Source organism: Hemicordylus capensis, chromosome 3 (genome assembly GCF_027244095.1).
Source record: "Hemicordylus capensis ecotype Gifberg chromosome 3, rHemCap1.1.pri, whole genome shotgun sequence".
Lineage (NCBI taxonomy): Eukaryota > Metazoa > Chordata > Lepidosauria > Squamata > Cordylidae > Hemicordylus > Hemicordylus capensis.
Window position 1 is genome coordinate 61,719,053 of NC_069659.1, and position 18,499 is coordinate 61,737,551.

The following is an 18,499-nucleotide window of genomic DNA, read 5'->3' on the forward strand; positions in this document are numbered from 1 at the left end:
GCAGCGCATAGTGCCCCCGGAAACGCCACAATGCCCCCTGTGAGTGCGAGGTACATAAGAGGATCCCCCCAGTGACAGGCAGGTGTCCATCAGTGCTTCAGCATCAGCTGCAAGCAGCTGGCACACAATTGATTAAACACTCAGGAGAACAGCCTCAGTCACTTCTACACAAGTTTTCCTCCTACCTTGCTTCCACACAACCATAAATTGGGAGCACACACAGTTCCCAAACCCAGGTAGAACACAGTTTTTGACTGCGTGAATGAACTCTGTGATTTAAAGGATTAACCATTTGGGGACTGTTTAATAGGGGACTCTGTGTCTTCTGTGTGACATATGGGGTTGGTTATTACTATTTGGTTGGTTGGGACATAGGGGAGTATTAGGATGGAATTAGATTATGAATTTAAAATATTTCTACCCTGCCTGTTTCAACCACAGTCCTCGAGGGGGCTAAGAGCTTGCTGAGCCACCCCACTCCTACAAAGAGAAAAAAAGAATATGTGTAAGGGATGGGGGGGAGATTATGTGAGAAGCTAGAAAGCAGATGTTGTGAATTACCGCTCTGCATTTTGTTGAGATTACGAATCTTATGGAAAGCATGATATGAAATTGAAAAGAGATTTGCGATGCAAACAGGAATTGATTGTGAGGTTTGCAAACAGGAGTGGAGAAGTGTGAAAATAATAATGTGACAAGGCTTCCAACACTTGAATTTTTGGTTTTAACATTAATGTTAAGCTTGATTTTTGTTTTGTTTTGTGGTTAAATTTATTCTGTTCTGATCAGAGCCTCAGGGATTCAGTGAGCTAAATCAAATTCAGATTAGTAAATTATTGAATTTCTAACTATCTCTCTGTAGCCAGCTGCTTTCTGGATTCTGTGAATTGATATAGGACTGAGGGCTGAATAAAATGGCCTTTTGATCCTTCCGACACTGTGTCTCCATGGTCTGTTATTTCCTAAATGCACATATATCACTTGATTTCTTGTTAGTTGATTTCTTTATATTTGATGAGAAGTAGGAGAAGTTGTGAACTGACTTCATTGAAATGCATTGTGTTTGAAGTGATATGACAGAATATTCATTCATTTATTCATTCAATTTTTATACCACCTTTCATCAGACATCCCATGATGGTTTACAAAAGATAAAATGCAATAAAACTCCATAAAAATCACATTTAAAACCTTAAAATCAGTTAAACAGTAAAAACCATGCCCCCCCCCCAAAAACCCAATCATTAAAAAGAAGAATCAGGAAAGCTGAGAGACTGGTCTGCCCCTAAGGGGTAAAAGCCTGAACAAATAAAAAGGTCTTTAGTTTTTTAAAAGCAGCCACAGATGTCAAACAGTGGACATTCATGGAAGAGCATTCCAGAGCTTGGGGCCAACTATGGAGAAGACCCTGGCCGCCTCCACGTCTGAGCATCCAACAGCAGAGCTGGGTCTGAACATCTTTCAAGGAGGGTACAACCTTATCGAATGCCACTGAGAGGTCCAGCAGAACCCATTGTTCAGAAGAAAACTTTACTGAATTCACTGTGATGAACAATGTATGTACATTCAAAGCTGTTTTCTTTACCTCCTGCCTTTTGATTTCAACATCTCCCCTTCCCTTAAATGACAAAGCGCTTTAGGAGCTCCACCAATTTTCCATTCCGTATCAAACAAAACTCAGATGAATACCAGCTATAGGTAAAACCACCTCAAAACCAGAATTGTGCCGTAGTGAACAAAATGTAATGCTTTTCAACCACAAGAAAACTTCTTATTCAGGAAAGATATTTCATATCTATCAGCTGGATGTGAAATAAGTTTCGCAAGAGTAGTGCTATGAACTACCTCAGATGAGCCTTGATGATCAGAACTCTCAGAGCACAATTCATACTCATCAGTTTATGATGAGGGTCTTTTACCATTCATCTTTAAGATGTCAGAAACTGAGGCTGTTCTCACACACCGGCAAAACTGGGTTAGGGAAACCCAGACCAATTTTGCCTGCATGTGAGAACCACCAGGAGCCGTGTGGCTCCAAGCAGCAGCAAGGTTGCAAACCCACAAGGAAGACCCGGTTGCAAAAGTGCCCTTAGCCTGGGCTAACTGAGTGTGTGTCGGTGCTACGCAGCTCTGCACAGCACCCACACACCAGCAGCCTCCTGGCTGGTGTCTGAATACTCCCCATAATCGATCTACCCACCCAGCAACAAGGAGAGGATTGTTTGCGGGAGAGGTAAACTTTTTGAGGCTTCCTCCCCTCACCCCTTCAAGCCCTTCTCACGGATCGTGAGAGAGGGCTCATTGTTTCTGAATGTCACAGCTGGGTAGGAAACAGGAGGAAAGAATCCTGTAATTATTTTTGTGCAACTTATATTAGGGTCTCTCTTGTAATGGCAGTGAAGCTTATACTTCCCTATGCTTGCCTATAAATGGAGGTTAAGCAAATCACCAAGAAAGGTATCCAACAAAGCAGTATATCCATTCATGAGTTTGCAAGTATGTGGGGACAGCTGCCTCTCTTGCTGGCTGTGCTCTGTAGTTCACAACCTATAGTGCAAGGAACTCCTAAGCTGATGAAAGTGGGTCTAATCTGTACCAATCATACTTGATCACACTAGTTGCTCCTGTCAATTAGTGGCTGGACCGTGACTAAAACAGAATGAAACCCCCAGCGCTTGCAGCCTGAAGGGATCAGGTGCACTGCATGAATTAACATACAGTGCACCTGGGGTGTAAATTAACAGACCCCAGCTGTGTATAAAGTTATGTGTTTCACATATCTGTTTAAATATACGGAAATTTCTATATTGTTTAAATATACGGAAATTTCTATATTGTTTAAATATACGGAAATTTCTACATTGTCTAGCTTTGTTGTTTCTTGTAGTTTTCATCAACAGTGAACCACGTAGGAAGTAACTCTTGTCCCCGAAGTTACAACTTGAATTAATATTTACATAAGAAGGCTCAGCTGAAAGGAATGTATGTTATTCAACATATTTTTCATATATAATGTGGACATATCTTTTTTGACTTTAAAAAATATAAAGTAAATGATTTCCAAGTAAGCATTTCACCATTGCAGCTATTGGAAAACTTGGAACTGATTACCTTGGTTGGGTCAGTAGGCTGACCACAACTTTAGCACGACAGAAGGATGCTAGAAAATTACCTTTGTGTGAAAAAGTCTAGACTGGACTTAGTTCCAGCACTAAGTGAAACAAACTGCCTGTAATGTACAGTTAAAGAAGAATTTTATTTTTTTCTAAATTTATTTTAATAATAGCTTCCCTCATAAACACGAAACAATCTTATGCTGGCTTAACTATACCTTTATTCAGAAGCAACTCCATTTTCTCATTCTCTTTCCTTCCCTTTTCTTTCTGACTCCATCCCTTACACTCCCTACAGGATCTCCACTGGGACAAACCTCCAAACAACAAAGCACAAAAGATTACAAGATAGAATACTAGAATGATATATTTTATCTCGGTTATATAATGACTTTGTACATTGGATAACAAGCAAGAGCTCCATTCTCACAAGCAGCTAGGAAACTAATTGTGCACAAGACTTGCTGTGCAGCACTGGGTAGGTGGAGGGGCCATGATTTTCACTTGTCCCCTCCCCCAAAAAGCTATTTTTGCAAATTGGGTTTTGCAGCCTTCATGGGCAAAATCAGGCTATGCAGCCCTCGTGAACATATTCCTGGATGCAAAAAGGGCTTTTGAGTGGAGGGCAGAGAAATGAAAATTGCTTCCTTGTCCTTCCACCTTCCAGCAGTGCATGGCAAGCCTCACACAGAGACTATTTATTGGGGCATAACTTTCCATGATCTAGGGCAGAAGCTTCAAGCCACTTTTTCTTAGGAAGATAAAATATGACCATTTCAAAAGTCTTTTTCTTTTAGAAGTCCTTAGCTCATCAAGATATCTTTTATGAGACCAGAACTCGAGATAGTGACCCCACCCAACTATACATACACAGGAAGTCTTTTAAACTACCCTTCTAACAGAAAGGATAGAATTAATGTTCATGAAGGTGATAAAATGAATTTCTTAGGATATGAGAGGTACCGAATCCTTGCCAATTGGTGTTACAGCCATGATTAATGACAACTTTAAAATGTTATACCTGGCTGCATGAAGTTATGATATTTTGCCTAAAATTTTGCCAATGCAGAGACATTGGAATTAGGACTGACAGAGAATACTGCTGATGTACAGAGGCGTATCTAGGGAAAATAGTGCCTAGGGCAAACACTGAAATTGTGCCCCCTGTCCAAGCATCTGACACCCATCTTTCAGATAACTTTACCATAATATCAGCTGAAAAATACAAGTCAAGCTCGTTAATCTTTTAATATTTCAAAAACTATTTAGCAGTGGACGTAGCCAGACCAAAAAATGCTGGAAAATGACAAATTTCAGTATGCAAGGGCTCATGAAATACCCAAATACAATGTGGAGGTGTACTTGGAAAACTAAACAGAAGTGCCTGTCTAATTCTCTACTATGCATTGTAGCATCACCATTACATAAGTTTTAAAAATCAATGGAGAATTTGACTTTCCCCAGATACTCTGAAAATAATTAAAGGATATGCAGAGTAAACTGTGTCACTGCTTGGAATATATTCTAGTCTTTCAGAAAGACCGTTAAAATGAGAGAAAGAGAGCAAGAAACTCCCAGTGGGCCTTAATATTAAGGATTTCACACTGATTCAAAGACAAACTCACCATTAATAGCCATATTAGCAAGACATCACATATTAGCAAGACATCACAAGAAGCAAAGTAAGAGCAAATGAATACAATCCTAGTTCATAAGCGTTAGGGTTAGGGTTTATTCACAAGCCCTGATTCTCTGTACATAGTGCCAATCTGAATATGTGTACAGTGTCTTATATTATATTATTATTATTATTACCTGTAGCCCCTTTGGGGGGCTTCCTAAAGGCTTGGGGGGTTTGCAAAGGTTCCCCCTCACTCTGCTGGCCTCTAGGGCCTCGCAGGGACCATTTGAGCATGTGCAGTGGCCGTTTTTAAAAATAATCTTTTTTTTAAGGCCACTGAAAACAAAATGGCCACCGCGCATGCTCAAATGGCCTCTGCAAAGCCTGGCATGACCTAGGGCCTCACAGAGGCCATTTGAGCATGCACGGTGGCCATTTTGTTTTTGGCAGCCATTTTTTAAAAAAATTAATTTTACAAAATGGCACCCCCCTTCAGGTGGCGCCCGGGGCACGTGCCCTGCCTGCCCTACCCCTAGATACGCCCCTGCTGATGTATCTGTTTTTAGCAGACTGTTTTACCAGCCGAAACAATAAAGAAGCATAGAATCACATCATTGTTGTTATAGATGCCATAGTATAAAAAGCCATAAAAGCATATATGTTTTTTCCTCCCCATCTGGGAAAACCACAGCTCTATAACTTGTGGCTTCTGCAGTCAATATATTGTGCACCCTGTTACTTTTTAAGTTGACTTGGCATAGCCTTGATTTGCCACACACGTTAAACACGTGAGCAAACCAACCATATAGCTCACTTGGTATTTCTGTAAAAGAGAGACAATGGCACATGAAAGAGGGAAACAAGACAGAGTTTGCTTTTAAGTCTAAATCTAATTGAACCAGTGGAAAAATTAGCACTGCTGATAGTTTTCACAGAGACAGCTGTTAGCCAGAAGTAGTTTGTCTCTGTGATGCAAGTGAAAGTGAGCAGCTGCATTTTATTGACTCTTTCTGCCTTTTTCACCTTGCACTCTTTTTGCCCCCTTTCATGTTGAATATATATTGCTTGCAAACTTCATAGACTATAGCCAAGTTCTTCAACCCACTAACTGCTGGGGCACATATTCCGTAACTTAATGCACTTTATGTACATCAAGGCACTGAAACTTGAATGTTTGTATGTATGGTAAGCATAGTTAAGGGAAGGTCCATACAATATTTACCTGAATCTGAGTTGTCTGCGCACCCCCGCCCCCGCTAGTTCTTTATTCTTGAATATGGCGGTGGGTGATTGTCTTAGATTCAGATTACTCTTTCTTTGAGGTAAATTTAGGTATAAGCTGTATTTAGCCTCTAACTTTTAAGGCATCATCTTACATTCAGACTTACCTTCCATTTGGGTAAATACGGTACTTGCGTGTTCATCATTCAGCGACTACAACATTTTTTATGCTTTGCATTAAACAACTTCAAAACGTTGTGAAGCATTTGTATAAAGCCACAGAAGCATGAAACGACATCAAAGCGATGACAAACACTTTCTACGTCTCCTCAGTCAATAGCACAATACATTATATTTTACAATAGAGGCAGTCCACATGTTCAGTTATAAGGTGAAAATGCTCAGTTATAAGATGCCAAATGTTAAGTGATAAACAAGTGGTTAAACTTTAGATGCTCTCACCACTTCATTCTATATCAAACGGTGAAACAATTTAAACAATTTGTTTAAAGGGCTGAGATTTTGAGTACAAGCCACAAAAATCATACTTAACATTTCACAGTTCATTAACATTCTTGTTTTAAGTAATTGTAAGTTTTTAAATACACCACATTTTTGAACTATGACCTAAAGTTGGTTTCATTTCTCCTGACTCCACACATCATTCTCTGATACTCCCACTCTATTAGTTTTCTTGGTGAATAAATGTATACTTATTTTTTTTCATTCAGTTAACAAGTATTAATGCCCTACGTACTTCCCTACATTGATGTGACCAAGCTGAGGTAGGTAGAAACCATAAGAACAGCCCTGCTGGATAAGGCCCATCTAGTCCAGCATCCTGTTTCACACAGTGGCCCACCAGCTGCCACTGGAACTCTACAGGCAAGAGTTGAGGGCATGCCCTCTCTCCTGCTGTTACTCCCCTGCAACTGCTACTCAGAGGCTTCCTGCTAGGGGTGTGCACGAATCAATTTTTTCATTTCGATTTGTACCCAAATTGAAACACCCCTGATTTGTTTTGGGTCCTAATCTGACTCCCCCAATCACCCCTGATTCAATTTGTACCTGAATTTCCCAAATCGATTTGGATTTTTTAAAAAGGGTCAAGTGGCCAAAAGAGTGCAGGGGTTTGAATGTTTGTATGTGCAATGGGTGGAACTACCATTGAAATTTCAAAGAAATTGGGCAAAGGGGTGATTTTTAAAGGATTTTTGAAGTTTGCACATCTTTAAGATTTTTCCCATAGGAAATAATGGGGATTCCAGAAGCATTAGTTAGAACTCACTGGGAGGGTGGCCCAGGGAGGGTTGTGGTGGGTGGTGGTGCCCAATGGGTATAAGGAAGCTACCACCCAGATTTCAAAGGAATTGGGCAAAGGGCAGATTTTTTAAGAATTTGTGAAGTTTGTGCATCTTTAAGCTTTTCTCCAATAGGGAATAATGGGGATTTCAGCAGCCCCATAACTCCACTTGGGGCACTGGGGTGGCTACAGCGAGTGGTGCCCAGTGCACATAGGGTGCCAACCAACCCCATACCCACAAGTCCATGGGGTACTGGGTTTTGTTGTTTCTGTGGTATTCTGAGTGTAGATTCTCTGGTAGCAAGTGAGAGTGGATTAATCCATTAATTCAAATAGATGTCAAACACAAAATGGAGACAACAGTGAGATAGAGGTCCGAAATAAAAAAAAATTTGAACCCAAACTTTGGGCGATTTGTTTTGTATACAAAACTTTTGAAAGTTGTAGTCATGTGATTTGTTTTGTATACAAATTGCCTGAAACGGCCTGATTCGGGTACAGAACGTTTTATACCCGAAACATTTCGCACATCCCTACTTCATGCTTCTGAGGCTGGAGGTGGCCTGTAGCTCTCCAACTAGTAGTCATTGACAGACCTCTTCTCCATGAAGTTATCCAAACCCCTCTTAAAGCCATCGAGGTTGTTGGATGTCACCACATCTTGCAGCAGAGAATTATCCAATTTGATTATGGGTGTTGTTTTTTTGTTTTTGTTTTTTTAAAAAGTACCTCCATTTGTAGGTCCTGATTTTCCTGGCAATCAATTTCATGGAGTGACTCCTGGTTCTAGCGTTATGTGAGCGGGAGAAGAATTTATCTCTATCCACTTTCTCCACATCATATATGATTTTATAGATCTCTATCATGTCTCCCTGCAGTCTTCTTTTTTCTAAACTAAAAAGCCCTAGTGTTGAGCCTTGCCTCATAAGAAAGGTGCTCTAGGCCTCTGATCATCTTGGTTGCCCTCTTTTGCACCTTTTCCAGTTCTACAATGTCCTTCTTTAGATCAATTAAAACTCAATAGGATTCTTGAATTTTGACCTTAGGATTTCAGCCCCTGCTGAAAAGAAGGGACAAAGGAAAGAATTAAATTGAACCGAATAGTCATGTAAATGATGTGGATACAGATGGCATTTCCTAGTCCTTTGGCTAGCTCACACATTTTTCTCTCAATTCGGAAAAAACTTCAACAAAACTTTATCCTGCCAGTAATCAAGCCAGCCTCCAAGTCCTCATTCCTCATCCCAGTGGTAAATATAGCCAGGAACAGCTGGAGAGCCATTCTAACTTTTTGCTCTCCATTTCCCCTTCCCCTTTTCCATTGCTTTGGCAAGAGAGCTGCTACTCACTCACCCTCAGCAGGAGAAGCCAAGAAGGAACACAGCTGGGTGTGAGGTCCTGCTGGCAAACTAGCTATTTCTTTTACAAGTATTTCATAGCTATTTCTGTGGAGAGTGAGCGAGTAGTAGAAAGGAAGGAAGACTTGAGAAAAAGATTGCTGAGGAGGGCTCTCCAGCTGTCTCTGCTTGTATTCTCAGCTGGCGCAAAGGAGATGAAGTTGGAAACAGGCTTGAACTTCAGTTTCCTCATCAGGAGGTAACATCTGAATGAGCCCCTTGTTGTAATGTTTGCTGATTTTATCAGAACATGTAAAAACATGCAAAACTATAAAGTATTAGTTTAATAATATATCCTGTATTCAGATAGCAATTAACTTTATAACAAGTGGATGGTATAGCAACCCCTTTTATTGTGGCAAGGAGGTAATCAGATACAGGGGTTTTCTTTAAACAGATATTACATATATTTCTCCATCTATGAAAAAGTGAATAAGCCATTGTTTGACACAGATTCAGGAAAAGAAGTAGTTAAGAACAAACACACCACTTCATAATGAGAGGATGTTTATAGAAATTGTTGGGCCAGATGTTCCACCTGTGGCATTTCACTTGTCAGATAAACAAGTAGAAAACTGATGGACAGTGGCCAAAATGTTCAGAGTTCAATTGCAAAATGTCTTTGCTTTTCGTTGTTAAAAGGTAGGGCTTGTCTTTTGAGAGAAATCATTGTTTCTGAAAGGTGTCTTACTGAGATAAATGCAGTGTAGTCATCTATTTGTCTACAAAGCAATGGCAGCAAGACAAGTTTCATACCAAATTCTCATCCTTCAGATGTGTCCTATGGAATCTGCTGAGACCACAACATAAAGGTGAGAGCATAGTCTATTATTTATGCCAGGCCCTCTGCAGTGATGCTCCTAACAGGAAAGCCATTAGTGCTCATTGAAACTAATTATTATTATGATTTTGATATCAGTCACTTGTGAATTGGGCTATGAGACCCTTCCCAAGATGCTTCACATAGGCCACCCAAAAGTACTTCTTATTTTCTTTTTGGCAGTGTTTTCTTGTTAATATTCCAGCCAAGCATCGGCTGGCATGCTAAAGTGGAATAGTCAAATTTTCATTACAAATTGCCCTCAGCCACAGAATATAAAATCTTAACAATACTGTAACTAGAATACATATTTGCATGATAAACTGGAGCATTGTTCATTCAAAGGTTACATAAAATAACTAGAAAATGTGGAGGCACTATGAAATAGGACACACATTTCTATGTAAGGTTTGTATGAATATTTGGCCATAAATATACATCAATGTCAGCAACGTAAAAGACATTTGTAAAATCAAAACTCTTACACTTAACACAAATTGAACCCTTTAGTTTTAAGCAGTGTGGTCAATAGTTAAACTTAGTCAAGAATGAACAGTCTTCTACACTTTTCCAACTCATCTGTCACATTTGATGGGATCTTTCCACTCTTAAAAGTAGGGATCCAAATTTAGCTGGTTATGCATGTGTAACCCAGAAATCAGTTTGATACTATGGTATTAATTTTTCATTCATTGTGTGGTAAATGCAAAGTTCACACCATAGTATCAAACTTACTTCTGGATTATGCATAAATAACCAGCCAAATTTAGATACCCACATCTAAGAGTGAAAAGGTCCCAACAAATGTAACAGCCTATGAGTTAGAAAGGTTTAGAAGATTATTCATATTGGATTAATTGGATTGGTTAGTCCAGGCCTCCAGGACATATTTCTGGAAACAATTTTTGCAGGGAGGGAAACAAAATCTCTTCCCCATTCCCTTCCCTGCATACTGGGCTGCACAGCAAGCCTTCAGCACAGCTAGATCCCTGGTTCCCTGTGAGCTCTTGCTCTGCACTCATAACCACAGGAGCAGCAGAGCTGATTTCTTCAGCTAGGGATGTGCACGGAACCTGTTCAGAGGCCCTTTATGGACCTCCAAACCAGTCTGAAAGTCTGGCGATTCAGCCGGTTTGATGGTGGGGGGACTAAGGACCAGAGAAGGTGCTCTTACTGCCTTCCACTGCATTTCCCCTGCTGGCACTGTCCTGAAAAATAGTTCTGTGGGGCGGCAGCATACCTCTTTGCTGCCCCGGTGAGTAGCGGACCGGAAGTACCCGGAAGTGCCTGGTGCTTGTGTGCGCACGTTGAGACATGCACATGAGCGAGCACAACTTGTGCGCACACACACCAGGCACTTCCGGGTACCTCCGGTCCGCGACTCACCAGGGCAGCAAGGAGGTATGCTGCCCTCCATCTTGATCATTTTTCAGGACAGCGCCGGTGGGGGAAACGCTGTGGGAGGGGCTAAGAGCACCCTCCCCAGCCCTTAAAGTTATCCCTCCCCACCTTCGAACCGGCAGTCACCAGTTCCATGCACATCCCTACCTTCAGCATTGCAGCAGCTCCACTCTGCCTGCCCCCTCTCTCACGACCACTAAGTGAGACCCTGTTCTCTGCAGTCTCCTTGACTCAACTTGCCTCAGAAAGACAGCTGAAGGTTAACCATGCTGCCCCGCCCCGCCTTGCAGCAATGAAGCACTTACATATCATCTTCACTGAAGACTCTGTGAACAAAAGATGCAAAGTGGGAAGGAGGAAGAAAAAGGGAAGAGAGATTGTTTTTATCTTGTTGTTAACCACCGTAGGGGTCTTAGGATGAAGAGCGGTATATATAAATGAATAAACAAACACTGCAGAACACATAGGCCACTTTCCTGAAATTATTAGGATAATGAAATGTATTGTGCATTACTTTTAGTCAAACTAGTTATGTAGATTCCTGCAAAACTTTCTACACAATATTCATTCTAGGCTTAGCAAATACTACAAAGAGTCCAACTTGTAACATGAGCCTTGCCCTTAAGAGTGCATATGAGAATGCTGTTTCTTGGGAATCCATGCTTTTTCAGAATAGCCAAACAAGAACCCACTCTGGACATGAATAATCAGTGCATATTGCAGATATTAAGAATTCTGGCTTTACCATGGGGATGATCTAACTGCTAAGAAGAGCCATTTCAACACGAGTTCTACAGGGCACTCCAATACATATATTTTTGGTAATGTAATCATGATTGATTACATTACTGTAAGTATAATAGGGAGCACAGGGCACTCCCATGTATATGGACCTTTGGAACTCCTTTAGGTCTGACAATATATCCCCATTCAACAGTTTTATTAGGACATTTAGTAACCATCAGAATGTGATATAACCAGTATCACCAATGGTAGTGTTATAAGTGTGGTAACTTGTGTACAATATATGCAAGACAGAAGTGTGGCTTTTCCAATGAATTCATCTGCAGCCTAGTGATTCATGTAGCAAATGAAAACAATAAGCATCAAGTTAAAATCAATGAGGAAATGTATGTCCAATTTTTATTAAGCTGAAGAAAAGGTACGTTACGCTAAAATAATCTTGCTTAGCAAATCAGTTTTAGCGAGGTAAATCTCAACTTATTATCAGTCAAGAATTTTTATGCTCCATAGGTTTTGCATCTAAAACATTATAAGCAAAGGAGGTTTTCCTATCTCAGACTTCCCTTCAGTGTTTCCAAAGTAATAGGTAGTGTAAAATGAAATTTTATTATTAATAATAGTTTGTTGTTTCTTGGAATTCCAAGTATTGACACAATCCAGCCTTTGACCTATATCTGAATTGCAGCTGGCACTTATGTCTCACCTCCGGAGGCAATGTACACATGAAAGGCTAACACATCACTGCAAACAGCAGTGATTGTGAACTCCAGGGCAGAGAATAGGATGGCTGCATTAGAAGAGCACAGTGGCTAACATACCATGCATGGGTATGTTGCATACATGCAAGTTGCACAAAGGCAAAAAATGTGCAAATGATGTTACATAAGAGTAAGCCCATTATTTACAAAGAACTTAGTTTTAGGTAACATTTGCATACACACAACAATCCTGGGCAGTTGCTTGTACTCTTGCACTGTATGTCAGCCAGTGATTTCTGGCAAGTCCAAGGATGGAACCCAGTGCTCTTGTCTGTCACCTGGCTGGAAATGGGGCGGGGGGCTGGGCGGGGCTGGGCTATTGGGTTGTCAGTTGACAACCCAAAATATACCCTTGCTGACCCCATGAAGAAGATCTGGACACACAGACAGGGTTCAGGAGGCAGACCATCTTACCAGGGGATATGTGGCACTCGATGCAATCATTCAGTGTATCATCAGAGTATGTATAAGAAGTGGAGGGAAGAAAAATAAGTTAAACTAGCTAGCCTGGCACAAAGCATTTGCACGCTAGTTCTCCCTGTCTACACCACCCACCCACCCCGCCGCTGATCCAGCTCCTTGCACCACCTTTCCCCCACCCCAGCCACCCCCTGCCATCTGGAATGCTAGCGGAGGTGGCAAAACTTTAATCTTGGCTCCCCACTGGCCGATTTGGCCTCCCCCCACCTTAAACCGGCCCATGGCAGCAGAGAGGATGGGTGACAGCGGAGCACTGGCAGTGAAAGCTCCTTCTGTGGGCCTGCCTGCCACCCAAATGACAGGTCAGGATATTTACAGCCCATTTTGGGAGTCTCTCAGAGAGCCCTGAAATGCGGGCCCATGGAAGGAACTTTCGCAGTGCCCTCTGCCACAGCGCCACAGCCTGTCATCGCCATCTCTCCCACCATTCCTGCCTCGGACAAAGATTGTACGTACAAGCTCCCACATTTTCATTGGTCCTGGCTGTGCTGGGGGTGGAGCTTGCTACATACGACCTTAGTGTATTATATAGATAGATAGCCTGTTGCACAGTGTAGGGGTGTACATGGACCAGTTGCCCTGGTTCGGTCCAAATTCGAACCAAATGCAGACCAAATTGTGGGAGCCTGAACTAGTTCAGTTGAACACACAAGCTGGGCCGGTCGAGCCGACGAACCCTCTCAAACTGGTCTGGAGCGGTTCACAGTAGAACCTCTTGAACTGAGCTGGTTCGCAGCTGAACCAGTTCTGCACATCCCTAGCACAGTGGCCTACTGGCTCTTGCAAATGTCCTCTATGTGCTGGATCTGGATGGCTGGATCTGGATGATCTTGCTGGATCTTTGTAAGCTAGTATGCCTGACAATCTTATAGCTGCATCACAGCCCATGAGATGTGCTCTAAGGATGTGGGAGGAAGAAGTTTGCAACATTCTACCATCTATCTGCTCTCATAGTCTGCAACTAGTACAATGCCAGAGTGCACCTGTGTACTGGCATTTCCTGTCCCCTGTACATATTGTACAGTGTCCACACTGTATTTATTGATGACTTTTTGATTAAATTCCCCAATGGAGCAACTTTAGTTTCCATCTCTTCTTCCTCACATTAAAAAAACAAACGCACGCACATTTGGAAACAGTTGGGAATGTTGCCCTTGAGCATGTATGAATCATTGACTGATATTCTATTGCTGCAGTCATGCAGCCAAAGGATACATGCCCACAGAAGCTCTGCACACAATTGCTGAATGCATGTAGGGTGCAATTTTCACCCCACATGAAGCACAATTCTGAAGCACAATTGCTTGCATGCGTGTGGGGTGCAATTTTCAGCAATCTCCCCTTTCCCCAGAAGTGCTCTGTGCAGCACGAAGTGTTCCTGAGGGCTGCGCAGTCTTCAGGAACATAATTGTGTGTTGCACAATGCACTTCCAGGGAAGAGGAGATTGGAGATAATTGTCCCCCCATGCACACAAGTACTCACATTTTAGAAGCAGGAGTAGAGCTGCTGAGGGCATCTATCCATTGACTGCCCACCTACATAAGATACCAGTCTATGTCTGTGAATGTGCATGTGCACGTGCACTTTTGTGAGGAGTTGGTTCAGGTTAACAAAATGACATATTGTTGCTCTGCAGCTCTATACATATTTAAATATGTATGCGTTTAGAAAAGATACTGAAATTGCTCCAGCATAGGTAAGCATGATGCACAGTATATAAAAAATCTAGTTGGTTGCGTCCTTTATCTTTTCTTTTCTTTCTGTTGTTGGTGTGGCTCTTCCTTTTAATGTTGGTATATTTATATCCGATACTGTATTTTCTTGAGACTTGGGAAGCAAACAAATTAGCAATAACCCAGTCAATAAGTCAAGGCTGCAACCTTCTCCCTTCTGTGAAGTTATCTGCCTGAGTTTCCTCATTGCAGTTTATAATATGGAAGCAGCTGTCCACACTGCACGTTCTCTGTGATTTCCTTGTTTCATGTATCCAGAGTGATTGGAGCCATTCCTTAAACTCCCCCCTCCCCCCCCACACACACATTGATAAATGGATAGCCAGGTGTCTTGAAGGGAGAGCAATATGGCTTATGTATGCCCAGAAAAAGTTTAATGTTATCATTTTAAAATTAATATAATAAAAATAAAATTAATATAATTTAAATTCTGTTCCACTGAATTTAAAATGAGATTTCTGAGGAATGTGATATGTAGAGATGCTGAATTTAAAACAGAGGCAGAGTTTCACATTTTGATATTCAGACTCCAGAATATATCCAGTAAGTATCTTAAAACTTTGTTAGTTTATAAGCCAAGAATGTTGCTCAGTCTAATGATTAAAGGTCAGTGATTTTCCTATTAACATGTTCACTCTGGTCAGGGTTTTACTTCTTCCTCAACTACAGAGCTGTGCAGCATGTCCTATGTCAGCTAGTCAATGCTGCTGTACTTCAGCAACTTGTAAGGTGTGTTCTCTACCCCTTAGAGGAAAAGTAGGTCTGAAAATACATTTCTGTCAGATTCTTAATAAGCTGGCTAACATTATTTGCTATAGAGAGAGAGATGTGTATTACATGAGCAACTGAACGTAAGAAGAAAGAACTATTACAACTTCTTTGAAGCAATTTCAACTCTCTGCATTATAAGACTGTTTACCCTTGTCTCGCCAACTTGATATACCTCGAATTTAAGATGTTATTGGAGATGATAGGAAAACACTGCTTTTAATGATTTATTAACTTTTCCCAGAACCTGAATTAAAGTTTATATGGATGGATCTTTCTACATTTATTGGCACTGGTGGCCAGCCAGTGTCCAACAGGTTCAGGGATTCGAAGACAGTAAGCTCAGACCAGTGTAAATGCCAAATAGTTTTATTAGGTAGAGATAAATAACACCTAAAGAGAATTACAGAACAAAAGGATATACCAAATATCTCTTCAGCTGTCAGGAACCACAGATTATGGCGGACAGACCCACTTAAAGACAGCTGGTGTAGCATCTTCCTAAGACTCCAGATCTACGCTGAGGTTCAAATTACTGGAGAGTCCTGCTACCTTTTTGTGCTTTTAAAGAACTCATAAACAACACCTGGAGATGGTCTGGTCACACACCTTATCAGTGTTTGGGTGAGATTCAAACACTTAAACAACTGCCAAAGACTCATTAACACCACCTGAAGATGGTCTGGCGGGTGCATCTTATCAGTAGTTTGTGTGAGACCCAAACTCTTGACCAACTGCCAAGGACATCCTAATTAAGATATTGTTCTTCGAGCAAATCTTATCTATCCTCCCTTTTTCAGGTGGTTAGAAGGATATTTTAAGTAAACCTTACTCATTGGTACAAAAAGGATATATGAAGTCAAAATATGAATACATGAATGCAGGTGGTTCAGTGAAAAACAAGCTCTCAGAAGGTTATAAAAGTTGAAAATGAAACCTTTTATGTGTATAGAAATATAGGTTATCTACAACGTGCATAAGGGGACAAAGGGGACCACACCACTATACCTCCTCACAATATCTTCCACAGTGAAGATACTACACTCCATTATCAGAGTCAGGCGGAATGAGTGTATGCATTGCTGCAACTCCCATGCCTGTATGGGGTAGGGATGTGCGAACTGGCTCAATGTCGAGCCGCGGAACACCTCACCCCCGCTGCCTCCAACAGCTCCCCTGGAGGGGGTTAAGTGCCTTTAAAAAAGTTTTTTTTTTCCGGGGGGGAAGCTTTTGGAAACCCCCCACCCCCCGGAATGAACCAAACCGGGGGAGTTCGAGGGGTGCCAGACTGAACTGGTCCGGTCTGGTTCGAGTCCAGTCTGGACTCAAACCAAACCGGGCCACCTAGTTCCGTGCACATCCCTAGTATGGGGTACTCTACTACTTCCATCCTACTGTGTGGAAACATATTTTTTTTGTAGCAGCTATGTGGCTGCCTTAATGCACAAAGATGCTTCTTGCACAGATAGCCCAATCAAAGGGCAGCACACTCGTCGTAACCGTGAGGAACTTTCTGTATAGTTCTCAGCTTTCTGTATTTCTTTTCTTGCTTTCTCTCATTGGAGATCCCATGCCAGCCCCAAGGGATGTCAGGTCCTAAGAGGCATAGAGAACATCTTTCACACAGTTCAGTAGCTTTCCTTGCTGGTCTTGCAATAACGGGTCCTAAAGGCTGAAGAAACAACTCAAAAGTTGGCAAGAAAAGATCTAACCATACATTTATGTCTCTCCTTTTTTTATTTGGCTCAGCATAAAAGTTCTTGTAAACAGCTCTGGTATAACACATGAACCCACTGGTGGGGCTTTTAAAATATACACCCAGTATATTATACAGCTTATAGACAGGTCATAATGTCCATATGAATGATGACAACTGAAATGATAAATGTTTTATAACATTTTATTTTTAATTTAATCTGTACCTGTACTTGTTTTCATGATATGATCAAAATTACCTATACCTTGAAAATTGTGCTGTAGGAATTACACACACACACACACACACACACACACACACACACACCTCTACACACATTTGATTATGTCCTGTAAAAAGGCTGTGGGAGAAGTTTGAACTGGGGCGGGGGGATGGATAAAGGGAGGAACCACAGAGAATGTCACAAAAAGTGATACATTCAGCAGTACACTGATTATTATTAACAATGGACCTCCTGGGACTCCTTGTCCATAATGTATTTCAGTCCTGTCGTACGCCTGAAATATGAAAACATTATCAATGAGCTACAGAATCTGGTAATAATAACACCGCAACATCATAATAAATAGGCAGTACTCTTTTTTTTTTGGTTCACTTTTTAATATATCAAATGCATTTCATTGCTTACATTATAGTAGCAGATTAGAAACATCTGCTCATTTGCCACTAGTCTACGAGCAACAGAAAGTCTAACTCATTTTCCTTCAGGCCATCCTGCTTCAAGGCTTGGGTACGAAGTCTATAATCCAGCTGTTGACTGTTGATACAGCTCCAGGTTTATACTCAGGAGCCCTTCAAATGGAAACACCACCTTCTTGGCAAGGATTAGAACAGTGATAAACTCCATTTGCTTTCTTTCTTCCTTACACTAGCTCCATCCCCTATTACAATAATTAGAAAAGACCGGACATCCAGGAACAGTGTGTCTCTGTCTTGGCAAGAACCTGAACATCCTAACGGGATCATCTTGGACTACGAAGTCAAGTACTACGAAAAGGTGGGAAGGCAGGGCAAAAGGGACAGGGGAGTGGGCCTGCTTTAGTTCAGCCAAAGAAAGAATTAAGCTTAAAAAAACCCAACAACCCTGAAAAGGAATGTGAAAGATATGTAAAAACATGCTTATAAATTCACATCCAGATTCTTAACAATAAGCTCAGCTAGCAATGCTATGAGTAAGATGTTTTTACATTCTGAGATGTATCATAGGTTGCACAATCTGATAAAATGAATTTTTATTTAAGCTCCTGGTATAAATGCATGCACTGCATCAATTTGGGAAGCTTATTATCAGCATATCACCTGTTCTATAAATGTCCAATTTTGTTTCCTCTTAAAAGTAAATTATTACAATGTAAGATTATAACCAAAAATATAACCAAAAATAACAGACAATAATAAAAGGGGGTGGGGGAGAAAAACATT

At 41.2% G+C, this 18,499-nt stretch overlaps 1 protein-coding gene across 4 annotated transcripts in view; it reads left to right on the plus strand.

Moving 5' to 3' along the window:
- Positions 1–18,499, plus strand: part of EPHA3 (EPH receptor A3) — a 309,035-nt gene that overhangs the window by 208,774 nt on the left and 81,762 nt on the right. For all 4 annotated transcript variants that reach the window (XM_053308876.1, XM_053308875.1, XM_053308878.1 and 1 more), the window contains one exon: positions 17,950–18,074. In XM_053308876.1, coding sequence (XP_053164851.1) covers positions 17,950–18,074 — 125 coding nt within the window. The remainder of the gene's footprint in view (positions 1–17,949; positions 18,075–18,499) is intronic.